This window comes from Camellia sinensis, chromosome 8 (assembly GCF_055761805.1).
Source record: "Camellia sinensis isolate YWXY chromosome 8, ASM5576180v1, whole genome shotgun sequence".
NCBI classification, from domain to species: Eukaryota; Viridiplantae; Streptophyta; class Magnoliopsida; order Ericales; family Theaceae; genus Camellia; species Camellia sinensis.
In genome coordinates this window covers 163,986,539-164,009,174 of record NC_138968.1, presented here as the reverse complement: position 1 = coordinate 164,009,174, position 22,636 = coordinate 163,986,539, and the positions used below count along the sequence as shown (strand labels likewise).

Sequence of the window (22,636 nt, the reverse complement as noted above, 5' to 3'; positions counted from 1 at the left end):
TGGATCTAAGGGGAAATGGGAGCTGAAAGCAAACATCTCTCTCCAAAGTTTCAAAAATCCCTTACTATAATACTATTAATTAAAAAAATCAAAAACAATAATGCGCCTCCTCTTAAAAAAAATTTAAAATTTGTTTTATTGTAGCCCTTTGTATGGAAATTTTTTGGTTACATGAACATTTGCTCTGTGAGATTAGAACCCTACATCTGTTCCTCCGCCCGATCAAGTTTAGGTGTTAAAAGAAGTTGAATAATGTTGTCAAAAAACAATCAAGAAATAAGAAATAGAAAGCCCGGCTCTCTTTAAATGGTTGTTCTTACATAGCAATGTTGCATTCGTACTACAACATTTTTTTCTGAAAAGTTTTAACTAATTTGAAATGATAAATCCTAATCTTGATGTTACAAAAAACTATTTTGTATTCTTGACAATTGAATGTTTGATCAATCAACTATAAACAAGAACATTCAATCTCCTTAGCCAGATCGAGTGAATTATCATGTGGAACACATCATATCTCTTCGGAGGATCGTTCACTAGAAAATGCCTCTGCACTTGCTTAACTCCCTCCCGCAGTCTCAGATAGCGGTCCTCAGGTATTCCCAAAAGAATTTTCTTCAGGTTGGGTATGTCACTGACTGAAACCTCGACCGAGAATGAGTTCCAATCCAGGACATCACTGAAGGGCAGGACATAGTGCTGTGAGATCAAAACCGGTACACACTCTGCGTAAATCGCCTCCACGATTCTTGGACTCGCCACTTCCCACCCGCTCGGGCAAATGCAGTACCTGTTGGAGGATTTACATACTAAAAACATTTAATTCAACTTTTCACAAAAAAAAAAATGTTAACAAAGCGTAACGAAATACAAATAAAATTTTGATACAAACTTTATGTTTAAAATTTTAATTATGATCCAACAGTACCTGCTCTTTTTCATCATGTCAGGGTAAGACATTCCTGTTAGAGTTATCAACATCAGCATGTGACTGTGAGGATGTGTTGAACAAGTCAAGTTTGTTTTGTTTTAGATATGCCTCTGTTCAGTTTTTTTAATAAGTTAGGAATTGTCCTAGTCTTAGGGAGGTTGTTGCAGCATGTTGCTGCACATGTTATCTTTCTGTTCCTATTTTTTAGTAAGTTTCTGTTGATGGTTTTGCCTATAAAAGGCTTGTGTCAGGTGAAGTATTTATGATCATCACATCAATAAAATTATTTCTTTCCTCCTCTGTTTGCCTCAGTTATAGATTCTGTTCTACATTTGGTATCAGAGCCAGGTTGAAGAGGGAGTGTTGAGAGTGTGTGAGAGTAAAACACGTGAGGAAAAGAGAGAGTAAGATGGGTGATCTTCAAGTCATTGGCGGAATCAAAAAGCTCAACAACCAGAATTACAATACTTGGTCAACATGCATGATGTCGTACATGCAAGGCCAAGACTTGTGGGAGGTTGTGAACGGAAGCGAAATGAATCAACCGGAGGCTGAGGATGCGAATGGTACACTGCGGAAATGGAAGATCAAGGCGGGCAAAGCGATGTTTGCTTTGAAAACGACGGTCGAAGAAGATGTGCTAGAGCACGTTCGAGATGCCAAAATTCCTCACGAAGCTTGGAGTACGTTTGCCGAGTTGTTCTCAAAGAAGAATGACACAAGGCTCCAACTTCTAGAGAGTGAGTTGCTGTCAGTAGCACAGCGTGACTTGACGATCGCTCAGTACTTTCACAAGGTGAAGTTGTTATGTCGGGAAATTTCTGAGTTGGATCCAGAAGCTCAAATTGGTGAAACCAGGGTGAAGAGAATAATCATTCATGGTTTGAGACTAGAATTCAGAGGCTTTGTTGCTGCAGTACAGGGATGGCAAAAACAACCATCACTTGTTGAGTTTGAGAATTTGCTTGCTGGTCAGGAAGCTTTGGCTAAACAAATGGAAGGGGTTTCACTTAAGGGTAAAGAGGAAGCGCTTTATGCTTATAAAGGCAGGTGGAATTCCAAGCAGTGCACCGTCAGCAGAACTAAAAAGAATGAGGACAAGGCAAAAAGTAATCAAGGTGAAAGGAGCACCCGTGTTGAGGGAGATTCGAAGAATCCTGACACCAAGAAAAAATTTGAAGGGAAGTGTTATAATTGCGGGAAGAAGGGTCACATGGCAAAAGATTGTTGGTCGAAAAAAGGGCTTGTAGAAAGTAATGCTGCTACTTCCAAAAGCGAAGATGAGTGGGACGCTCAGGCATCTTTTGCTGCAATAGAAGAATCAGCTTTTACAACAACAACGTCTGAACAGATTGATTATGAGAAAGATTGGATCATTGACTCAGGCTGCTCAAATCATATGACGGGTGATAAAGAAAAGCTGCAGGATTTGTCGGAGTACAGGGGAAGACATGTGGTGGTCACAGCGAACAACTCAAAGCTACCGATAGCTCATATTGGTAATACAGTAATCTCTCCCCAATATAATACTAATGATGTGTCGCTTCAAAATGTCTATCACGTTCCAGGTATGAAGAAGAATCTTCTCTCGGTAGCACAATTAACATCTTCAGGTCATCTTGTTCTGTTTGGTCCTCAAGATGTGAAAGTTTATCGTGACCTTGAGATTATGGAAGAGCCGGTGATAAAAGGACGAAAACTAGAGTCAGTCTATGTGATGTCTGCAGAAACTGCATATGTAAACATGACCAGAAAGAATGAGACAGCAGATCTATGGCATATGCGATTAAGTCACGTTAGTTACTCCAAACTAACTGTGATGATGAAAAAGTTAATGCTGAAGGGACTTCCACAACTTGAAGTAAGAAAAGATACAATTTGCGCAGGATGTCAGTACGGCAAAGCGCATCAGTTGCCATATGAAGAGTCAAAATGGAAAGCAAAGGGGCCGTTAGAGCTAATTCATTCTGATGTGTTTGGACCTGTTAAGCAAGCCTCGCTCAGTGGGTTGAAGTACATGGTGACCTTTATTGATGATTTTTCCAGGTACATGTGGGTGTATTTTATGAAAGAAAAATCTGAAACTTTCTCAAAGTTTAAAGAATTCAAGGAAATGACAGAAGCAGAGGTTGATAAAAGAATCTGTTGCCTGCGTACTGACAATGGGGGAGAGTACACCTCAGATGAGTTTCTTTACTTTCTCCGGGAATGCCGAGTACGCCATCAGTTCACATGTGCCAACACTCCACAGCAAAACGGCGTAGCAGAAAGAAAGAACAGGCAACTAGCAAAAATCTGTCGAAGTATGCTTCATGCAAAGAATGTTCCAGGACGGTTTTGGGCAGAAGCAATGAAGACTGCTACGTTCGTAATCAATAGGCTTCCTCAACAAAGGTTAAGTTTTTCATCACCTTTTGAAAAATTGTGGAATATAAAGCCTACAGTTAGCTATTTTCGAGTCTTTGGTTGTGTTTGCTATGTCTTTGTACCTAGTCATTTACGCAGCAAGATGGACAAGAAGGCTGTCAGATGTATTTTTGTAGGATACGATAGTCAACGAAAAGGGTGGAGATGCTGCGATCCTACAACTGGAAAGTGTTACACATCCCGAAATGTGGTGTTTGATGAATCATCTTCATGGTGGTCCTCAGAAAAAGAGATATTACCAGATTCAGATGTTTTTAAGGATGAGTTGCAATCTACTCAAATCCAATTAAGCTTAGGTGAAACTAAAAATGCAGCTGATGGTGATATCGAAGATGTTGAAACTCAAAGTCCTTGGCAAACTGGTGTGCATGGACAACCAAGCGAAGAAGGTGAGCCTAGTGAAGCTGAAGCACCAATTCCACTCAGAAGATCAGCAAGAACCAAGAAGCCAAATCCCAAATATGCCAATGCTGCCATAGTAGAAGATGCAAATGCAAAAGAACCAGAGACATTTGAAGAAGCATTTCAGAATCCAGACTGGAATAAAGCTATGGAAGAGGAAATTACAGCATTAAAACAAAATCAAACTTGGGAGCTCATGCCAAAGCCAAGAGATGTAGAACCTATTTCATGCAAATGGGTTTATAAGATAAAGCGTCGCACAGATGGATCAATTGAAAGGCACAAGGCTCGTTTGGTAGCTCGAGGATTCTCTCAACAATATGGACTAGACTACGATGAAACGTTTAGTCCAGTTGCAAAGCTTACAACTGTACGAGTCTTACTTGCACTTGCAGCTAACAAAGATTGGAACTTGTGGCAGATGGATGAAGAATGCATTCTTACATGGAGAGTTGGATCGGGAGATCTATATGAATCAACCGATGGGCTTTCAGAGTCAAGGTCATCCTGAATATGTGTGTAAGTTGCGGAAGGCACTCTACGGATTGAAACAAGCACCCAGGGCATGGTATGGTAAGATTGCTGAATTTCTAACTCAAAGTGAGTATTCAGTAACACTTGCAGATTCCAGCTTGTTTGTTAAAGCTAATGGAGGAAAGTTAGCTATTGTACTTGTATATGTAGATGATCTAATCATCACTAGAGATGATGTTGAGCAAATTTGCCGAACGAAGGAGAACTTGTCAGTTCATTTCCAGATGAAAGAACTTGGACAACTTAAGCACTTTCTTGGGCTAGAGGTGGATCGTACACAAGAAGGGATATTTCTCTGTCAACAGAAATATGCCAAAGATTTGTTGAAAAAGTTTGGGATGCTCGAATGTAAACCGATCTCAACACCGATGGAACAGAATGCTAAGATGTGTGCACACGATGGCAAAGACTTGAATGATGCAACAATGTATCGGCAATTGGTGGGTAGTTTGCTTTACTTAACTTTAACTAGACCCGATATCTCTTATGCAGTTGGTGTGATGAGTCGATACATGCAAAATCCAAAAAAGCCTCATTTGGATGCAGTTCGACGAATTTTGAGATATGTGAAGGATACAATGGATTGTGGTCTGTTGTACAAGAAAGGTGAAGATTGCAAGCTAGTTGGCTACTGTGATGCTGATTATGCAGGAGATGACGACACCCGTAGATCAACTACCGGGTATGTGTTTATGCTTGGATCAGGAGCAATTTCATGGTGTAGCAAGAGACAACCGACTGTATCTCTGTCAACAACGGAGGCAGAGTACCGAGCAACAGCAATGGCAGCTCAAGAGAGTACTTGGCTAATACGGCTAATGAATGATCTACATCAACTAGTGGACTATGCCATTCCATTGTACTGTGACAACCAGTCGGCAGTTCGTTTGGCGGAGAATCCAGTCTTTCATGCAAGAACAAAACATGTGGAAGTGCATTATCATTTTATCAGGGAAAAGGTTCTGGAAGAAGAGATTGAGATGAGGCAAATTAAATCAGAAGACCAAGTCGCAGACTTATTCACAAAAGGTCTAAGTGGCAGCAAATTTGAAAGCTTTTGTCATCAGCTCGGCATGATAAAGAGTTTGGAAGCTGATGTTGAGGAAGAGTGTTAGAGTTATCAACATCAGCATGTGACTGTGAGGATGTGTTGAACAAGTCAAGTTTGTTTTGTTTTAGATATGCCTCTGTTCAGTTTTTTTAATAAGTTAGGAATTGTCCTAGTCTTAGGGAGGTTGTTGCAGCATGTTGCTGCACATGTTATCTTTCTGTTCCTATTTTTTAGTAAGTTTCTGTTGATGGTTTTGCCTATAAAAGGCTTGTGTCAGGTGAAGTATTTATGATCATCACATCAATAAAATTATTTCTTTCCTCCTCTGTTTGCCTCAGTTATAGATTCTGTTCTACATTTCCCTCAGGGAGAGTTTCGTAGACGAGTAATTGTTCATCTTTTTCTTTCCAGTGTTTGAGGAATGTAGATCTAATGTGACCGTGTGCACCACCTGGGAAGAAGGCTAGGACTGTGCGGTTGGAGGGAGGCAATCCCCCTGTGAGTCCCTCGATTTCACCTGTTTTGAGGTTGATTTCTGGAAATGATGCATCTTTCTTTGGATTGAAGTGCTCGGAGGTGTTTGCATTGCAGAGTACCCGGATTGAGGTGAAGTATAATTGTGGAACATACCGTGTTGCTTGCGGCCCCTGTAACATGGCAAATGTTTGAATGGAAAATAAGATCGAAAGTGAAAGTGGTTGAAAATTAAGCAAAATATAAATAATGAAAATAAAAATCCAAGTATGATTTTATTGCATATCTAAGAAAAATTTTTTAACAGGCATGATCAAATGGTGTGCTATGTACAGTTGGTTTTAATAATAAGGTTACAATGGTAAATAATTAGTTATATTGTGCGGTAAGCAGAGTTAAATTTTGATGATAAATATTATGACAATTACTTTATTTTTTTATTCAATTTTTCCAATTAATATCTTAAATTTTCTTTTATCCAAATCCAATGGTTGAAAACGATTTTGGATATGGTGCCCAAATTCCATTTCTCTTTTTATACCCCCCAAAAAAAAAAAAAAAAAAAATCTCAAAAGAAGGAAAAATAAGAAAATATATATATCGCAAAAAATTAAAAGTGAATTTACCATTTTTGGGGAAATCTAGCACATTTTTCGTTGTGCTTTTGCTTTCAATTCTTTCTGAAAAGTAGAGCTTTTTTTTTTTTTTTCCTTTTTTAAAAAAAAAAATTCACTTTTTATGGAACTCCATTTTTTTTTTTTTTGGGTATATTTTGTTTTGAAACACCCAAACATTTGGTGGTTATTTTGTTTTCAAAAAATAAACCGTTAATTTTTTTTTTTTTTTTTTATTTTAACTTCCACCACAATCATATTAAACAAACAAAACAAAAATCGACTTTCTCAAACACTTTCTTGCTAACCAAATACGCCCATTTAACGACATCATATAACAAGAAAGAATGTAACAACATTGAAGTGAATAATACATACATACCCAATCATGGCAAGAAAGCATGAAATGATCAGCTCCAAGGCTTCTGTTCCAATATGGGTACTTGCTAGAAACGAGACGAACATAACCACCAACAGTGCGTTTCAGAACAGCCTTGTCCCCGATAATTGGATCGAATAAGGTTTCGATGATCATCACCACACTGAAGGGGAGAAAATAAACATGAGCTAGATCGGGATTGCGGGTTCGAAAGTGAGTGTTGGACTCCATGAAGCTTAGGAAGAGTCCTTCCATGGAGTATATGTCCTTGCAAGGTCCATTGTGGAATATTGGTGGCTCTCCCTCTTCATACACATATATCTTGAACATCCTTTCCATTGACTTGTAACTCCTTCATTAACCCAAAATCGACCCACAATAAGTAGGGCGCTTTAATAAATTTTAAGAAAATTTTTATATTAGTGTAAAACTTAAAAATTAATTACAAATAAGTGATAAAATTTATAAATATTACTAATTATAATTTTTTTCATAAATATTTAATAAATTTCTCTAATTACCACTTACTGGAAATTCTTCCTAAGTTTTATCCGCATATATATATATATATATATATTTTTTGTGTTCCTAAAATTGTTAGAAATTAAAATTTGATAATATTTTTGTCCCAATTTTGATAATGGCTATACCAGTAGTCATTGAAAGCCTAGAGGCCTGATATTTTTTATACTGAACATGAGCCTGTGTCCGACTGGGCCATTACGAACCAAACTCAACTCGTGAAGAAATTAAAAAGGTCCATGCTTACATTTTTTAAAGAATAATGTTAGAGACTCCAAATATTCTATCAAATGTCTCACATGTGGGTTCCACAATTATGTGAGATATTTAGTAAAACTTTTGGTAAAATTTTTAAGACTTCTAGCATTTTTATTTTTTAAAAACAGGACATAAATTAAAAAGACTCATTTATTTTGACTTTCTGCGTTCAGGTCCAGTTAGCCCAGTCCATAAACGAAAGAAAATATAGCCCACACCATGGTTCCTCATAATGCATAATAGTAGAACATAAATTCCCCCAATGATGCAATCCTATTTTGTTTTTCACAACTTTGCAACCACATAACACAGGTGGATTATTTGTGATCCTCTTTCAGCTTTAAAAATATATAGTCGCCCGAGTATAGAACTTTAATATGCGAAGGACATGTAAGATGTTCGATAAAATTGTAATTTAAACATTAGAAACTTTAATGCTAAATTTATAGTTTCTAAATATTGGGTTTTAAAATTAAAAATGGTAAGATATAATTTATCAGTTAGGATTAGAATCGAAACAAACTTTCAAACTTATCCAACTAATTATAGACAAAAATTAACCAAATCTCAGAGAAGATCAAAGGGTCTACACTAAACCAAATCATTACCTGTGGAAAGCATAAGCATTTCTATAGATGTCCCCATTTGGAACATAATCTGAATCTTGAAGAGGCGATGAACGGTTCTGATTAATCATAGCATTTCTGATCAAAGCTCTGGCGCCAGCAAGACTTGCTTCAACCCTCTTTAGCTTTGCATCTCTCATCCTACACCATATATATAAGAATAACACGAGTCATTATGCGTGACATAAGCGTTCACTAATGAGTTGTGCGTTTTATATAATAAAACAAAAAAATTGATAGATACAGACAAAACACGAAAATAATAATGCGAATGAAGAGATGAACGCTAGAGCGATATTGCAATAGTAAAACTAGTAGAGTCGATTCATTAACCCAAGGTTGACCCTTGATCCCCTCTTCCTCTACCCACAGACTAAAAAATAATAATTAAAGAGATGAACCTATACTATGCATGATGCTTGAGTTTGAGTCTACTTTTGCAAATATCCCCTCTTCTTCTTTCTATTATCAGCAAGAAAGAATGATGTATAAATCAGTAGTAGTAGGCAATTGGCATGCAACATTGTGATGAAATACGGATTGGGATTCATGTGATGCTAATGTGAATTTTTTAAATTATCAAAAGAAAAAAAAAATTATATTTTGACCTTATTGATTGTCAATTGGGCCAAAAATTAGTTATGAATGGATACATATCGAGAATTAGTTGATATGCGTGTGACTTTTATTCTTACTAATATATCAGAGCATATTAGAAATCAGATAATGCAGTGATAAATTCATTTGAATCCATAATAAAAGTAGCTATGTCGAGAATATTGAGTAAATTTTCAAATCATTAATAGCTTTTTTTTTTTTTTTTTTTTTTAACTTCATTGCAATTAATTGTGAATAGTTTGAACATATATGTATCATAACCAACTATTACGTATGCAATTTTCATTTCCCTCAATATATTGAAAAGTCAAAAAAAACCCGATAAATATGGTGGGCTGATATTTTAAACCAGGATGATAACATACATATATTGAATTACTTACTAGAGATTGAAGAGCTGTTTCTTCAGCCAGCAGTGTGTGTGATAATGAACTATTCAATACTAAAGAACCTTCCAAATTAGGAGGCCTGTCTAGTTCTTCATTCACAGGCAAAGAATAAGAACCAAAAAAACCAACTCTCCAAGGCCAAGGAGAGTGGAATGAAAACCAAGATCTCTGAGGACAAAGTGTACAACCATCTAGTGAGAAGACAAGCAAAGGGGTGACAAGTAAGAGTACTGAAACAGAGATTGAGTAGGACAAAGATGGAGCCCAAAGGGGCTTCTTTGGAAGCCACATCTTGAAACTAGTCTTTTCTCTTCCAAAACTGTACCCAAGTAACAATCAATAACCCTTTAGATAAGGTGATGATATGTAAAGAGAGTTGAGTTGGTGAATGGGGTATGTGATTTGATGCATTACTTCAATGCAAGTTATTCTTTGCCGCATGTTACTACTATTCTCGATAAGAAATAGAAAAATAGTCGTGTTTGTGTATGTGCATTATGCGAAAGTTTCCTTACAAATCAAGTCTAGCTCTCAAATCCGAGTGTTATAAAACTTGTTTGAATTACTGTTTCATAAAACCGTTTTGGGTCAAAAACAAAAATAAAAATAATTCGTCTTTTAGGAAATACCCCAAATATGTCTTCGAATTTTTTAAATTTATTTACACTCAAAACATAAACGGTACGTTTGGTAACGTTTACGTTTTCAGTTTATATTTACACAAATTTTACAAACTGGTTTTTGTTTATTTTTTATTTATTTTTAGAAAAACATAAACTACAAACGCGTTTGGTAATTGACAAAATGTTTAAAAAAATTTAAAAATATAAAAAAGAGTGAGAAATAGCAAGTGATGGCAAGTGGCGGCAGAAGATAGCGGTGGAAAGTGGTGACGGTGGGTAGCTGGTGGTGGTGGTGGGTGCGTGGGTGATGGTGGCGAGTGGTGGGTGGTGGTGGCGGGTGGTGGTGGCAGGTGGGTGGCGGATAGCGGGTGGTGGTGGGTAGTGGCGGGTAGTGGTGAGTGGGTAGGTGACGATGGCAAGTGGTAGCGAGTGGGTGGTGGTGGTGGCGGTGGCGGGTGGTGGGTGGTGGCGGGTAGGTGGCGGGTGGTGGGTGGTAGCGAGTGGGTGGTGGTGGTGGTGGCAGGTGGGTGACAGGTGGGTGGTGGGTGGTGGTGGTGGTGGTGGTGGTGGGTAGTGGTGGCGGGTGGGTGGCAGGTGGTTGGTGGTGGTGGGTGATGGTGGTGGCAGGTGGTGAATGGTGGTGGCAGGTGGGTGGTGAGTGGTGGTGGCAAGTAGGTAGCGGGTGGTGGATGGTAGTGGCGGGCGAATGCTAAGTGGGTGGTAGTGGTGGTGGTGGTGGCGGCGAGGGGTAGATGGTGGTGGCGAGTGGATGGCTGGTGGTGGCAGGTGGATGGTGAGTGGTGATGGCAAGTGGTGGTGAGTGGTGGTGGTGGGTGGCGGCGGCGGAAGACGGTGGTGGAAAATGGTTGCGGGTGATGGCTAGTGTTGGGTGGTAAAAAAAAAAAACTCAAAACTCAAAACGGAAACACATTTTTTATGTTTTCATTTTTTGGCCAAATTTATAAACTGAGACCACTGATTTATAAATCAAAAATTTTACTAAACAAGTTTTTATTTGAGTTTTTTAAATTTTTATAAATATAAACAGAAAACTGAAAACGTTAATATTACCAAACGGCACCAAAACAATGGGTGCTTCAAAAAACAAATGAGAAAAAAAGGAAATGGGTAGTTACATTAATGTTCCCAAAGTATATGATTTATTATATTTTAATCTTAAATTTTTATTTTTTTAACTTTAATCTCCAAAATATATAATTTGTTATACTTTAATCCTTAGCATCAATACCGTTTAAAATTAATAATAGAAGGAAAGTTATTTCCTAAATTTCTGAGACAAAAGATAACTAAAGTTAAAAAATAAATAAATAAATAAACAATTGAAATTAAAATGTAACAAATAAAAAAATTAATTAATATAATTAACCCAAAAAGCAAAACACGACCAAAGGGTCCATGTATTGTGGGACAATTTGCTTATTTCATAAATAAGAGCATGTCAACAAGAATTGAAAATTTTTTACGGATTAAATTCAAGTTAATTATCAAGTGATTGCGTTGACGGTTCTTTTGTTTCAATGAAGAGGACTTCAAAATTATCAATTATATGGAAAAGAAAAATAGGAAATATCATATTGTCTCCCAAACTTTCACGCATTTTTCAATTTGACCCAGACTTTGATTAATATCAATTTTACACCCAGACTTTTAAAATTATGATCAATTTGACCCCTACCATCACATTCTGTCTACAATTAGACGAAATGTGCTAACATGGCACCAAGTTCATTTGGAATTTCATTTTATCCCTCAAACTATACTTTAAAAACTTATTTGCCCCTTAAGTATAAACAAATTAAATTTAAATATTTAATAAATAATTTTTTTATCTCTATAATGAAAAAATTAGGGCAAATTACAAAAATGGACCTTATAGTTACTTGTGATTTCATTTTGGTCCTTATACTTCTAATTGCATCAATTTTGCCCATACAGTTTGGTTTTTGGCTCTATGTGGTCTAATAGTTAACCACCGTTAACTTTTTTGACGGAAACCCGCGCATGCCTTGCACGCATGGGATGAAAACCGGTCACTTTTTGGAGTGTACTTAAAAAAAACAAAAAAAAAGAGTACTTTTTTTTTTTGGGGTCAAATTATCTCTCTATTTTTTTGTACACTTATTTAAATCATCTCAAACAACCTTATTATATATATATATATATATATTTAGTGAATATTTTTAAAATTTTAAATAATTTATATATATATTTTTAGATACACCTTACTTAGATGTATCTAAAAAGTAAAATATTTATAAAAAAAAATATTTTAAAAAATTAATAAGTACATAGAATATGAAAAATATACTGAATTTTCATTTTTTTTATAAATATTTTTGGTTTTTAATTATTATTTTTTAAATATTAAAAATTAATTTAATATAAATAAATATCAAAAATAAAATTTAAAAAATTAACAATTATTTCCTTCCCAAAAATAAAAAAATCAGATGAAAATAATATATATTTTTATTTTTTTACCAAACTAATTTTTTAAATTTTAATATTTTTCAAAACATAATTTCTAAAACTCAACCAAATAAAAGCGTAATGAAGTAACCTGTCTATTTGCTAAAATATAATTTTTATTGGAATTTTAGCTAAAATATAATTTATTGAGTCAAAATTAACTTATAAAAATTTAATACTAAAAAAACTAAGTTATTTGATATATTGTTAACTTTTTGACTGGTGTAATGTTTGGTTAATTTTTTCAATTTTTTTTTTTATTTTTATGTAAAATTACCACTCAATCATGCCTGCAATCATGCTAAGCTTAAGAGCTTCGGCTCGGCTGCTTCTAATTTGGGGGAAATATCTTCAAATAATAAGCCTTAGTTCAGGGAATCCAAAAAATTAAGGGAGAAGTTACGTACGCTAATTGATATATCAATCAATTAATATATATTATGATATTGTCACTTCAAATATATAAATCTTACTCATTATATAAATTATAAATTTTTTAAATTTTTAAAATTATATCACATCATTTGTTAATACATTAATTGGTATATGAATTGGTGTGTATAATTTTATTCTTTCAAAAATTAATTATAAAATTACGAAAGTGTTCATAATTCTGTATAAAACTTCTAAAATTATGTCACATCATTCGTTAGTATATTAATTAGTGTGTATAATTTTATTTTTTCAAAAATTAATTATAAAATTATGAAGGTGTTTATAATGAATGCTATTGATCTAACAATTGAAAAAATTACCAAACATTGCACGAGTCAAAAAGTTAACAACGTATCGAATAAATTAGTTTTTTTAATATTAAATTTTTATAAGTTGATTTTGACCCAATAAATTATGTTTTAGCTAAAATTCCAATAAAAACTATATTTTAACAAATCGATAGATTATTTCATTACACCTCTATTTGGTTGAGTTTTAGAAATTATGTTTTGAAAAATATTAAAATTTTAAAAATTAGTTTGGTAAAAGAATAAAAATATATATTATTTTCATCTGATTTTTTTATTTTTGGGAAGGAAATAATTTTTAATTTTTTTAAAAATTTTATTTTTGATATTTATTTATATTATATTAATTTTTAATATTTAAAAAATAATAATTAAAAACGAAAAATATAAATAAAAAAACAAAAATTTAGTATATTTTTCATATTTTGTGTATTTATTAATTTTTTAAAATATTTTACTTTTTAGATACATCTAAAAAAATAAAAAAAATAAATTTAAAATTTTAAAAATATTCACTAAAAAAAAATATGTATATATATATAATAAGATTGTTTGGGATAATTTAAATAAGTGTACAAAAATATAGAGAGATAATGTGACCAAAAAAAAAAAAAGTATACATTGTGTTTGGTTTGAGTTTTTTGAATTAAATTTTTTGAAAATTGACTTTTTTGGTTTTTGTGTTTTTTTATTTTTAGTGAATATTTTTTAAATTTTAAACATTTTTTTTTACTTTTTTAGATGCACCTTACTTAGATGTATCTAAAAAGTAAAAAAATTGTGAAAAAATATTTTAAAAAATTAATAAATACATAAAAATACAAAAAATATACTGAATTCTTGTATTTTTTTTTTTTGTATTTTTGGTATTTAGTGAATTTTTAAAAGATTTTTTTTACAATTTTTTTACTTTTTAGGTGTATTTATGTTAGGTGTGTCTAAAAAGTAAAAAAAAAAATTGCTTAAAATATTAAAAAAATTCAGTAAAAACAAAAAAACACGGAAAATAAGAAAGTAGAATTTTTTAAAAAGTGTTTTGGAAAACTGGAAACCAAGCAAGGTGATACTTTTTCTTTTTTTTTTTTAAGTACAGTACACTCCAAAAAGTGACTGATTTCATCCCGTGTGTGCAAGGCATGCGCGGGTTTCCGTCAAAAAAGTTAACGGTGGTTAACTATTGGACCACGTTGAGCCAAAAACCAAAATGTAGGGGCAAAATTGATGCAATTAGAAGTATAGAGACTAAAATGAAATCACAGGTAAACTATAGAGACCATTGCTGTAATTTGTCCAAAAAATTAAAATTTAAATAATCTATACTTTGCCAAAAAATAATAAAAAATATATAACTTATTATTTAGAAATATCTTGAGATTTTGAAGTATGGAGAGTTCGACAAACATGTCGTACCTGTACTGGGTACTTACTAACGTATGATATTTCTGCATACGTACCGAGTATACAAAATATGTACTCAAAATTTTCTTTCTTAATTTTTGGCATAGCCAGACATATTTAGTATATATGTAAGCAATGTTGTACCTCAGTCGAAACAATATTTTTCTTCTACTATAAAGATAAAATTCTTTTTACTAGACTTCTTTTTCATTTTTAGTTTTGTGCTTAGGCCTCGTTTGGGAACCTTTCTTTTTAACCAAAAAGTCAAAAAGTTACTAAATTAACCAAAAAGCCAACAATCCATACCAAAAAGTCAAAGATTCTCTTTTCTCTCTATTTTTTACACATCTTTTAGTAAAAAGTCAAAAAGTCATCACAAACATACTAATTTTTTTTAGCTCATATTTTAGCCAAATAGTGAAAAAGTTACTAAATTAGCTTGTTCCCAAACAAGGCCTTAGTATGGTTTTAAAATTAAGTTATGGTTTGTTAGTTATTTAATATAATAATATTTAATTTTGGTTTATCCTGTACTTTTGGCATTAAATGTCAATTGTATGCTGAATTTAACAAATTAAACAGTTTAATCAATTTTGTATTATTCCAAATAAAAAATAAATATTTACAAACATATTAAACCATTTAATCAATTTTTATATTTTTTATATTTTTTTTTGCAAAGTATATATTATTTCAATTTTTTTTTCATTATTGAGATAAAAAATTATCTATTAAATATTTAAATTTAATTTTTTTATATTTGGGAAGCAAATTGATTTTTAAGGTATAGTTTGGACAGTAAAATGAAATTCTAAATGAACTTTGATGCCGCGTCGGCACATTCTATCCAATTGTAGACGGAATATGACGGCAGAGGGCAAATTGATCAAAATTTTAAAAGTTTGGGTATAAAATTAATATTAATTGAAGTTTGGAGGTCAAATTGAAAATGCGTGAAAGTTTAAGAGGCAAAATGATATTTCTTCTATAATAAGATTTGTACATTTAAGTGGGGGTGATCATTACACATTTTGGGTATAGAATTTATTATTTTACACCAATCACAACATATGTAATGTTAACCTACTATAAAAGTATGTGAAGCAATTTATTCTACGCAACTACCCACATACCCATGGCCAAATTAAAAGACTTTCGTTTTTTTAAAACTCAATTAAAAGACTCAAGCCTATCACAATTGAATTGGTAACACACATACATGAATAATGTGAGATCCTATAAACCAATGCAATGATGCATAATAGACAAATCAAGTTTAAAATCTCTTAGTTATAAATAATTTTTTGAAATCAGTTCATAAGAAGCTTTACTCCTGTTTTAATTGGACCCCACAAAATGAACGATGGAATTGATTTCTCAAATTAATCGTGGAAATGAGCCAAATACCAAGTTATTTTTAAAAAATATGATCATAGCATTATTGATAAAATAGTTGGGTATCCTCAAGTTCACATGTGCTCTCAAGGGGCTAAAATAAAATTGATAAACAAATTATTATTAACTTAAATACTTAAAATTATTTTATTATTGTTGATTGCTCAAAAAAAAAAAAAAATATCAAAGTTATGATTAAAAGTTGCCCCTTCTGGATAAATGTAATGGCTCCGCGACTGGCTACCAATCCTTGATTCAAAAACATAAATCTTGTTTTCCTGAATACTACCATTTCAGAAGATGCAAGCACACAACAAGGCTCTTCTCATTTTTCAGTATGTTTAAATTTAAAAAACACAGAGCACGTCCAATAACTAATTTAGACCAAACATATAAACATTGCAGAGCAGTTCAATCCGATGTACCCAAAACAAAAAAAAAATATATATATATAAACATTGCAGAGCAGTTCAATCCGATGTACCCAAAAAAACAAAAAATAAAAAATAAAAAAATAAAAATACTGCAGACTAGTAAGAATACTAGTACCAAGGTTATTAAAATCGGGATTTTAAGTAGGATCAGTAAGAGGGCCTCATGGATCAGATGTAGGATCGGGTTGATAATTGTAAAATTCTATTTTCTATTACAAAAAAGATAAAAATACAATTTAGAATGATACATATTAAAAATAAAGTGAAAAATCACAAAATTTACGATCATACTTACAATCTTACCTACAATCCTATACAATCCCGTTACAATATCGATCCTACAATGATATGGATCGTTTTAGCAACATAGGATTGTAGGATCGTACGATCCTACGATCCAGATCGCAATTTTAATAACCATGGTATAAAAAAAGAGAGAGCAGTAAGAATACATCCCACCCTGTCACCACTTACCGTATCAATCTTATCGTCGTCATCAACGACATCATTCACGAGCGTAGAACGTTTGACAATACATTCCACCTTATCACCACTAATCTTCCTCACCATTTTATCGTGGTCGTCAACAACATCATTTATCGGCATAGAACTTTTAACGATACATTTCACCTTTTCACTACTTACGTTGTCAATCTTCCTCACCATTTTATCTTGGTCGTCAACGACATCATTCATCGGCAGAGAACTTTTAACGATACATTCCACCCTGTCACCACTTACCGTGTCAATCGTCCTCACCATTTTGTCATGGTCGTCAATGACATCATTTATTGGCATAAAACTTTTAACGATACATTTCACCCTATCACCACTTACAATGTCATTCTTCCTCACCATTTTGTCATGGTCGTCAATGACATCATTCATCGGCATAGAACTTTTAACGATACATTTCACCCTATCACCACTTACAATGTCATTCTTCCTCACCATTTTATCGTGGTCGTCAACGACAGCATTCATCGGCAAAGATCTTTTAACAATATATTTCACCCTGTCACCACTTACAATGTCAATCTTCCTCACCATTTTATCGTGGTCGTCAACGACATCATTCATCGACATAGAACTTTTAACGACAGATTTCACCCTGTCACCACTTACAGTGTCAATCTTCTTCACCATTTGAGCGTTGTGGTCAATGACATTATTCTTCGGCAAATAACTTTTCTTGAGAGTGAATTTGAAAGTGAAGCAGAGTTTGAGAAGGAATGGCTTGTTGCAGTTGATATCACCACCTCTCTTGTTATGGTATCCTGGGTAGTTCTCCTTTTCAAACCCCACTTTCTCTTTCAAATTAAAGCCAGTTTTTGAAGCTAGCTTTTCCAAACGCCATGTGTTGTAAGGATAGTCATCCCTGTGTGTGACATGCACTTCACCGCCTTCCTCCAGCAAATCTCTTGCATTCTCAAAAAAAGCTGTCAAAAGCTCCCTGTGCATCCTGTCTCTCAATAATACACCCAAATCATGTTTTTTTTTTAAAAAAAAATTATTTATAAACAGAATTCTTATAAAAAATAAAAAAGCAGAAACTCAACTTGATTGATAGCCACATTTATAAAATTTTGAGTCATATTGATGGGTGTTTTAGCTGGAGTACTTCAACTGCCAGACATCTTTTTTTTTTTTTGGAACTAAGCCAGACATCATTGTCACTAAATTTGTACTCTGTTAGTCTTGACGAACAATTTTTTTTACATAAAAATTATTTTCATAAAAAATATTTGGGAAAATTACCTCTCAGTTATAATTTGAGAAAATTATCACATATGTACGAAATTTTTTATAATTTTAATTATTAATATTGATAAAAATTTATCACTAATTTGTATTTAATTCTCAGATTTTATACTAAGCTGAAATTCTCCCAAAATATTTTCCTAACAGTGATTATGATATTAAAACTAATATAGTAGTGATTATAACTTTTCTTAATGATGGTGGTGTTGGTGCTAGTATTTGTGGTGGTGATGCTGGTGGTGGAAGTGGCAAAAGGTGGTGAAAAAGATGGAGGTCGAAACAGTTGTGGTAATGTGGTAGCATAAATAAGACTCAATTTAGAAAATATTTTTTACCCGTTGAAAGTAAAAAAAATATTTTTTGGCCCAAATAATTTTTTTTATTACTAAAAATTGGCTTTCCAATGAATTTCAGTGTTTTTAGTTCAAAAGTAAATAAATTTCATTCTCCAGGGTACATAACATTAGTAGATAGTTGAAATAAACTCACTACACTTAGGCTCCATTTGCTTTGACATAAAATATTTTATTTATTTTTTGTTGTTTTGTTGAATAAAAAGCAAGTAAACATTTTTTAAGGAAAATATTTTTGCATCATTTTCTAACAATAACTTACCTTTAAAATTTCGTAAGTTGATTTTTACAAAGTTGACTCTTACTCACTACCTTTTCAACACATTTAGCCTTTTCAAATAAATATTTTAGCTCACTAAAAAGTCAAAAATGACATTTTATTGAATTAAAATTTCTCTTTTAGGCAATAATTTTTTTTGTTTCAAGTGTTAATCAAATGCCAAAAATCAAAAACCAAATATTTTTTCTGTGTAAAATCAATTTAAAGTCGAAACAAATGAAGCCTTACTCAATAAGCTCTTCATCTCTTTCACAAAAGCCATAAAAATGGCCTGCATGAGGAAAATTAAATATTACAACATCGAATTTCATGCGACTTAGTGTGGGATGGTAGCCCATCTCATACACATCCACTTCATGCAAAATTAGGCATCCTAGTCTCTCCAATGTCTGCAATTCTGCTTGACTTGTCCAGTGTTTCACCCTTAACAACTCTGCATAAAAATCAAAGTATAACACAAGATGTATGAAAAAAATATTAAATGCATATATAGATGACCTCATTTGGTAGAATATTTGGGGTCTCTAACATTACTCTTTGGCAATATCTAAAAAATTTAATTTTTTAGCTCAAAAAATGAAATTTTTTTTTTCTTATTGGTTAAAAAATTCAAATGTCACATCAAAAAAAATTATTAAAAGAGCTAATAAAATTTTGTCCAGTCACTACAAGGAATTAGAGATTTAGAGACTAATTTTTAGGCACCAATTGAATTTTGTCCCTAAAAACTATCTTTTAGGGACAAATTATTGCCGAAGAAATATTTAGTTTTGAAAATTTAAACATTTAGGCACGGAAGGAAAATCATCACTGATTCTCAGTTTTAGTGACATTATTAAAAAATTGTCACAAAAAGGTTAATTTGACTTTTCTGGGACAAGGTTTTCCTGACGATTCTAGTGACGATTTTTATTTCGACACTAAATGTAATTTGAGACAAAAAATACTAGTATTAGGGACAAAATTAGTCGCTAAAAGTGCCATATATTGTAGTGATATGTAAGATAACCACAAACATCCAATTTTTAAAAAAGAAAAATTGACTAACACTTTATGTATTTGTTGTTTCCAACACAAAAAATTGCAAATTTTGATAAAATATTGAAGGGATATGAAGCATCCAAAATTATAACCATATTAAACAAAATTTTATCTCTCATTGGACTGACCTTGAGAATGAAGAGAAGTTGCAACCATGTTAACAGCAGAGCGAAAAGCTCTAGCTAAACATGCTGAAAATGAGAAGTCACCTTCACCAACCAACAGTATCTTCTGCCCATTGTTGTAGTGTTGTATCCATCTCACTCTCTCCTTCCTCGTCCTCCTCCTCCTACTACTACTCATCTCTCTCTCTCTCTCTCTCTCTCTCTCTCTCTCTCTCTCTAAAATGAATGGGTTGATTTATGATACTCATCTATAACCATTATATAAAACTGAAACAGATCCACAGATATCTTATCTACTACTACTTTAAAAGTGGGAAGACTCTTAGGACATGTTTGATTGATAGAATTAGAGTAGGTGATTGAGATTATTAATCCGTGGACTCAATAATTTTGTGTTAATTTGAAATTTTGTTTCATGATTATTAATCCAATAGATAATTAATCCAACAAATTTGTAGGATTATTAGTAATGAGGTAGGGGTTCGATTATCTTGAGCTGAGAAATAAAATAAAAAGACTCTTTTATCTTTGACTAAAAATTAAAATACTTATTATTTTTATATAATTTTATATTTTAGAAGGCTAAAAATAATTTTTTAAAATTTAAAAATATTTTTTGATATTTATTTTATAAAATTAATTTATATTTTTTAAAAAAATTAAAAAACAAACCAAACATGGTTTTTATATTTTGTATTTTTTATTTTCTTTTATTTATTTATTTATAATTTTTTTCAAAACCACGTTCATGAAAAAATGGAGTTGAGGCATGTTTTCCAGTAGTCACGCCTCTAGACAATGTCTTTCATTCATATTATTCTTATTTTCATTGAAAATAATATTTAAAACAAACATTATTGAAGAATTTATCTTGCTCTCTCTCTTCCTCCCATGTTTTGTGATCGCTGGATATGACTTCAATGATAGTGATTGATGTCAAGGCAAATCAAAAGCTAAAGCAATAGGCAAATCAAAAGTTAAAGCAAAAGGAAAAGCATGATAGGTAAAAATAAAAAGCTAAAGCAAAAGGACAATTAGAAGAAAAGAATATGTAAATGATCTACCTTGGCCATTGATAGCAAAGTTTCACTTATTTCACTGAATCTTGTCAGTAAAATTGCACTATCCAATGATAGAAAATTCAGTGTTTTTTTTTTCTCCTCAAAATTTCGAATTCTTTTGTTGAATAGATCTCGACTAGAAATTTTAAAAAATATAAATTTTACGAAAAGTAAAGTTATTTATGTAGCATTTTTAAATTTATAATTTATTTTATATTCAGAATCTTTAAATATCCTTCAATAATCAAAAATAATCTTTTTCTCATAAAACTATTTAAATAAATTATATACATTTGTGTGTAATAGTTCCGAAACTTCAACACATAACATCAACAAGTTTATGTGAAGCTTCAACACATAACAAGCTAAATGCCTCCTCCTACAGGTAATATCAATGCTAATGGATGTGCCAAGGAAAGTTGGAAAAAAGTTGGTTTTGGAGGACTCTTTAGAGATGCGAAAAGTTCTTGAATTTTGGGATACTCTGGAAAATTGGATACAACAACAAGCTTCAAAGCAGAAATATGGGCTATTTATCGTGGAACAACCACTATTCATGAAAAAAGTTGAAGAAATGTGATAATTGAAACAGACCATCAAGATGTTGTCAACCTCCTCAATGAAGGAGATCATCCAAACTACCCTTATCGTGCGCTTGTGAAAGATATTAAATTTCTTACCTCTCGTATGGCCCATTATCAAACACATTTTTTGAAAAGCCAATCAGTGTGCAGATGTCGTTGCTTATATGGTAGGAAATCAAATAAAAGACTTGAAAATCTATGAAAACTCCCTATTTTGTTAAGGCCCATTCTAACGGCTAATATGATTAGAATTGTGTATTAGAGGATTAACCCTCTCTTTTATTTTTTATTCTTCTGTTCGTTTAACTTTCTTTATTACCTAAAAAAAACACATGACATCAATGAGCTTATGTGCTCCAATCAGAAGCCTCCACCATCTTGTCACTTGGGCATACTCAATACTATCAAATCCTGAAAAATATATATATATTTAACAAAATTAACAAAAAAAAAAAAAAAAACCTTTAATTACTCTCTTATATAATAATAAAATTATTAATTAAAATATATTGATGATATCATTAAAAATATTAATTGACACAATAATTTATTAATAAAAATAATTAATTGTTATGCAATTAAAAATTTAAAGGGATGAGATATAATTTTTAAAATTTTAAAAAATAATTTATATTTTAAACAAATATAAAGAGATGTATTTATAATTTATCCAAAAATTTTATAATGACCACAAGTCATAATTGCATTAGTGTTAGTAACATTCATAAATAAGTACTAGGGATCTCAAATGTTTTATAAAATTTTTTATTAAATGTCTTACATAGATGTAGAACTCACATAAAATTCACATGGTATGAATTCTACATCTATATAAAATATTATAAGAAAAATATTGATAAAATATTTGAGGTCTAAGTAAGAAAGCCAACCAGGGAGTGCCGCGTCAGTCACTTTTATAAACACCTTATTTTTTTTCTTTTTTCTTTTGTGTGTCTCAGGTGATTATTTTCCTTGTCAAGGTCATCAGAAACAGACAGCCTTCCTTCCCTATGCCCCTCTTTCCACCACCGCCTAGGCTTCCCCTTTCCCTCTTTCGTGCGGCAGTGGTCCCTTTTCCTTTCCACAGCTGCTCTGGTTCTTTACCATCTTCCTTTGCACCACA

General features: G+C 32.4%; 2 protein-coding genes across 2 annotated transcripts; both read right to left on the bottom strand.

Moving 5' to 3' along the window:
- Positions 1–260: 260 nt before the first annotated feature.
- LOC114299316 (putative glycosyltransferase At3g07620) lies at positions 261–8,358 on the bottom strand. Its single transcript, XM_082884033.1, has 5 exons — positions 8,201–8,358; positions 6,816–7,164; positions 5,709–5,992; positions 929–964; positions 261–790 (listed from the first exon to the last, which is right to left on the bottom strand). The coding sequence occupies exons 1-5, from the start codon at positions 8,356–8,358 to the stop codon at positions 448–450; spliced, it is 1,170 nt and encodes a 389-aa protein (XP_082740159.1). The 3' UTR covers positions 261–447.
- Positions 8,359–16,493: 8,135 nt separating this feature from the next.
- On the bottom strand, positions 16,494–20,192 carry LOC114288803 (uncharacterized). The gene is made up of 3 exons (XM_082884032.1): positions 19,872–20,192; positions 18,931–19,135; positions 16,494–17,770 (listed from the first exon to the last, which is right to left on the bottom strand). Exons 1-3 carry the CDS (start codon positions 20,044–20,046, stop codon positions 16,699–16,701), a joined length of 1,452 nt encoding a protein of 483 aa, XP_082740158.1. The 5' UTR covers positions 20,047–20,192; the 3' UTR covers positions 16,494–16,698.
- Positions 20,193–22,636: the final 2,444 nt, after the last annotated feature.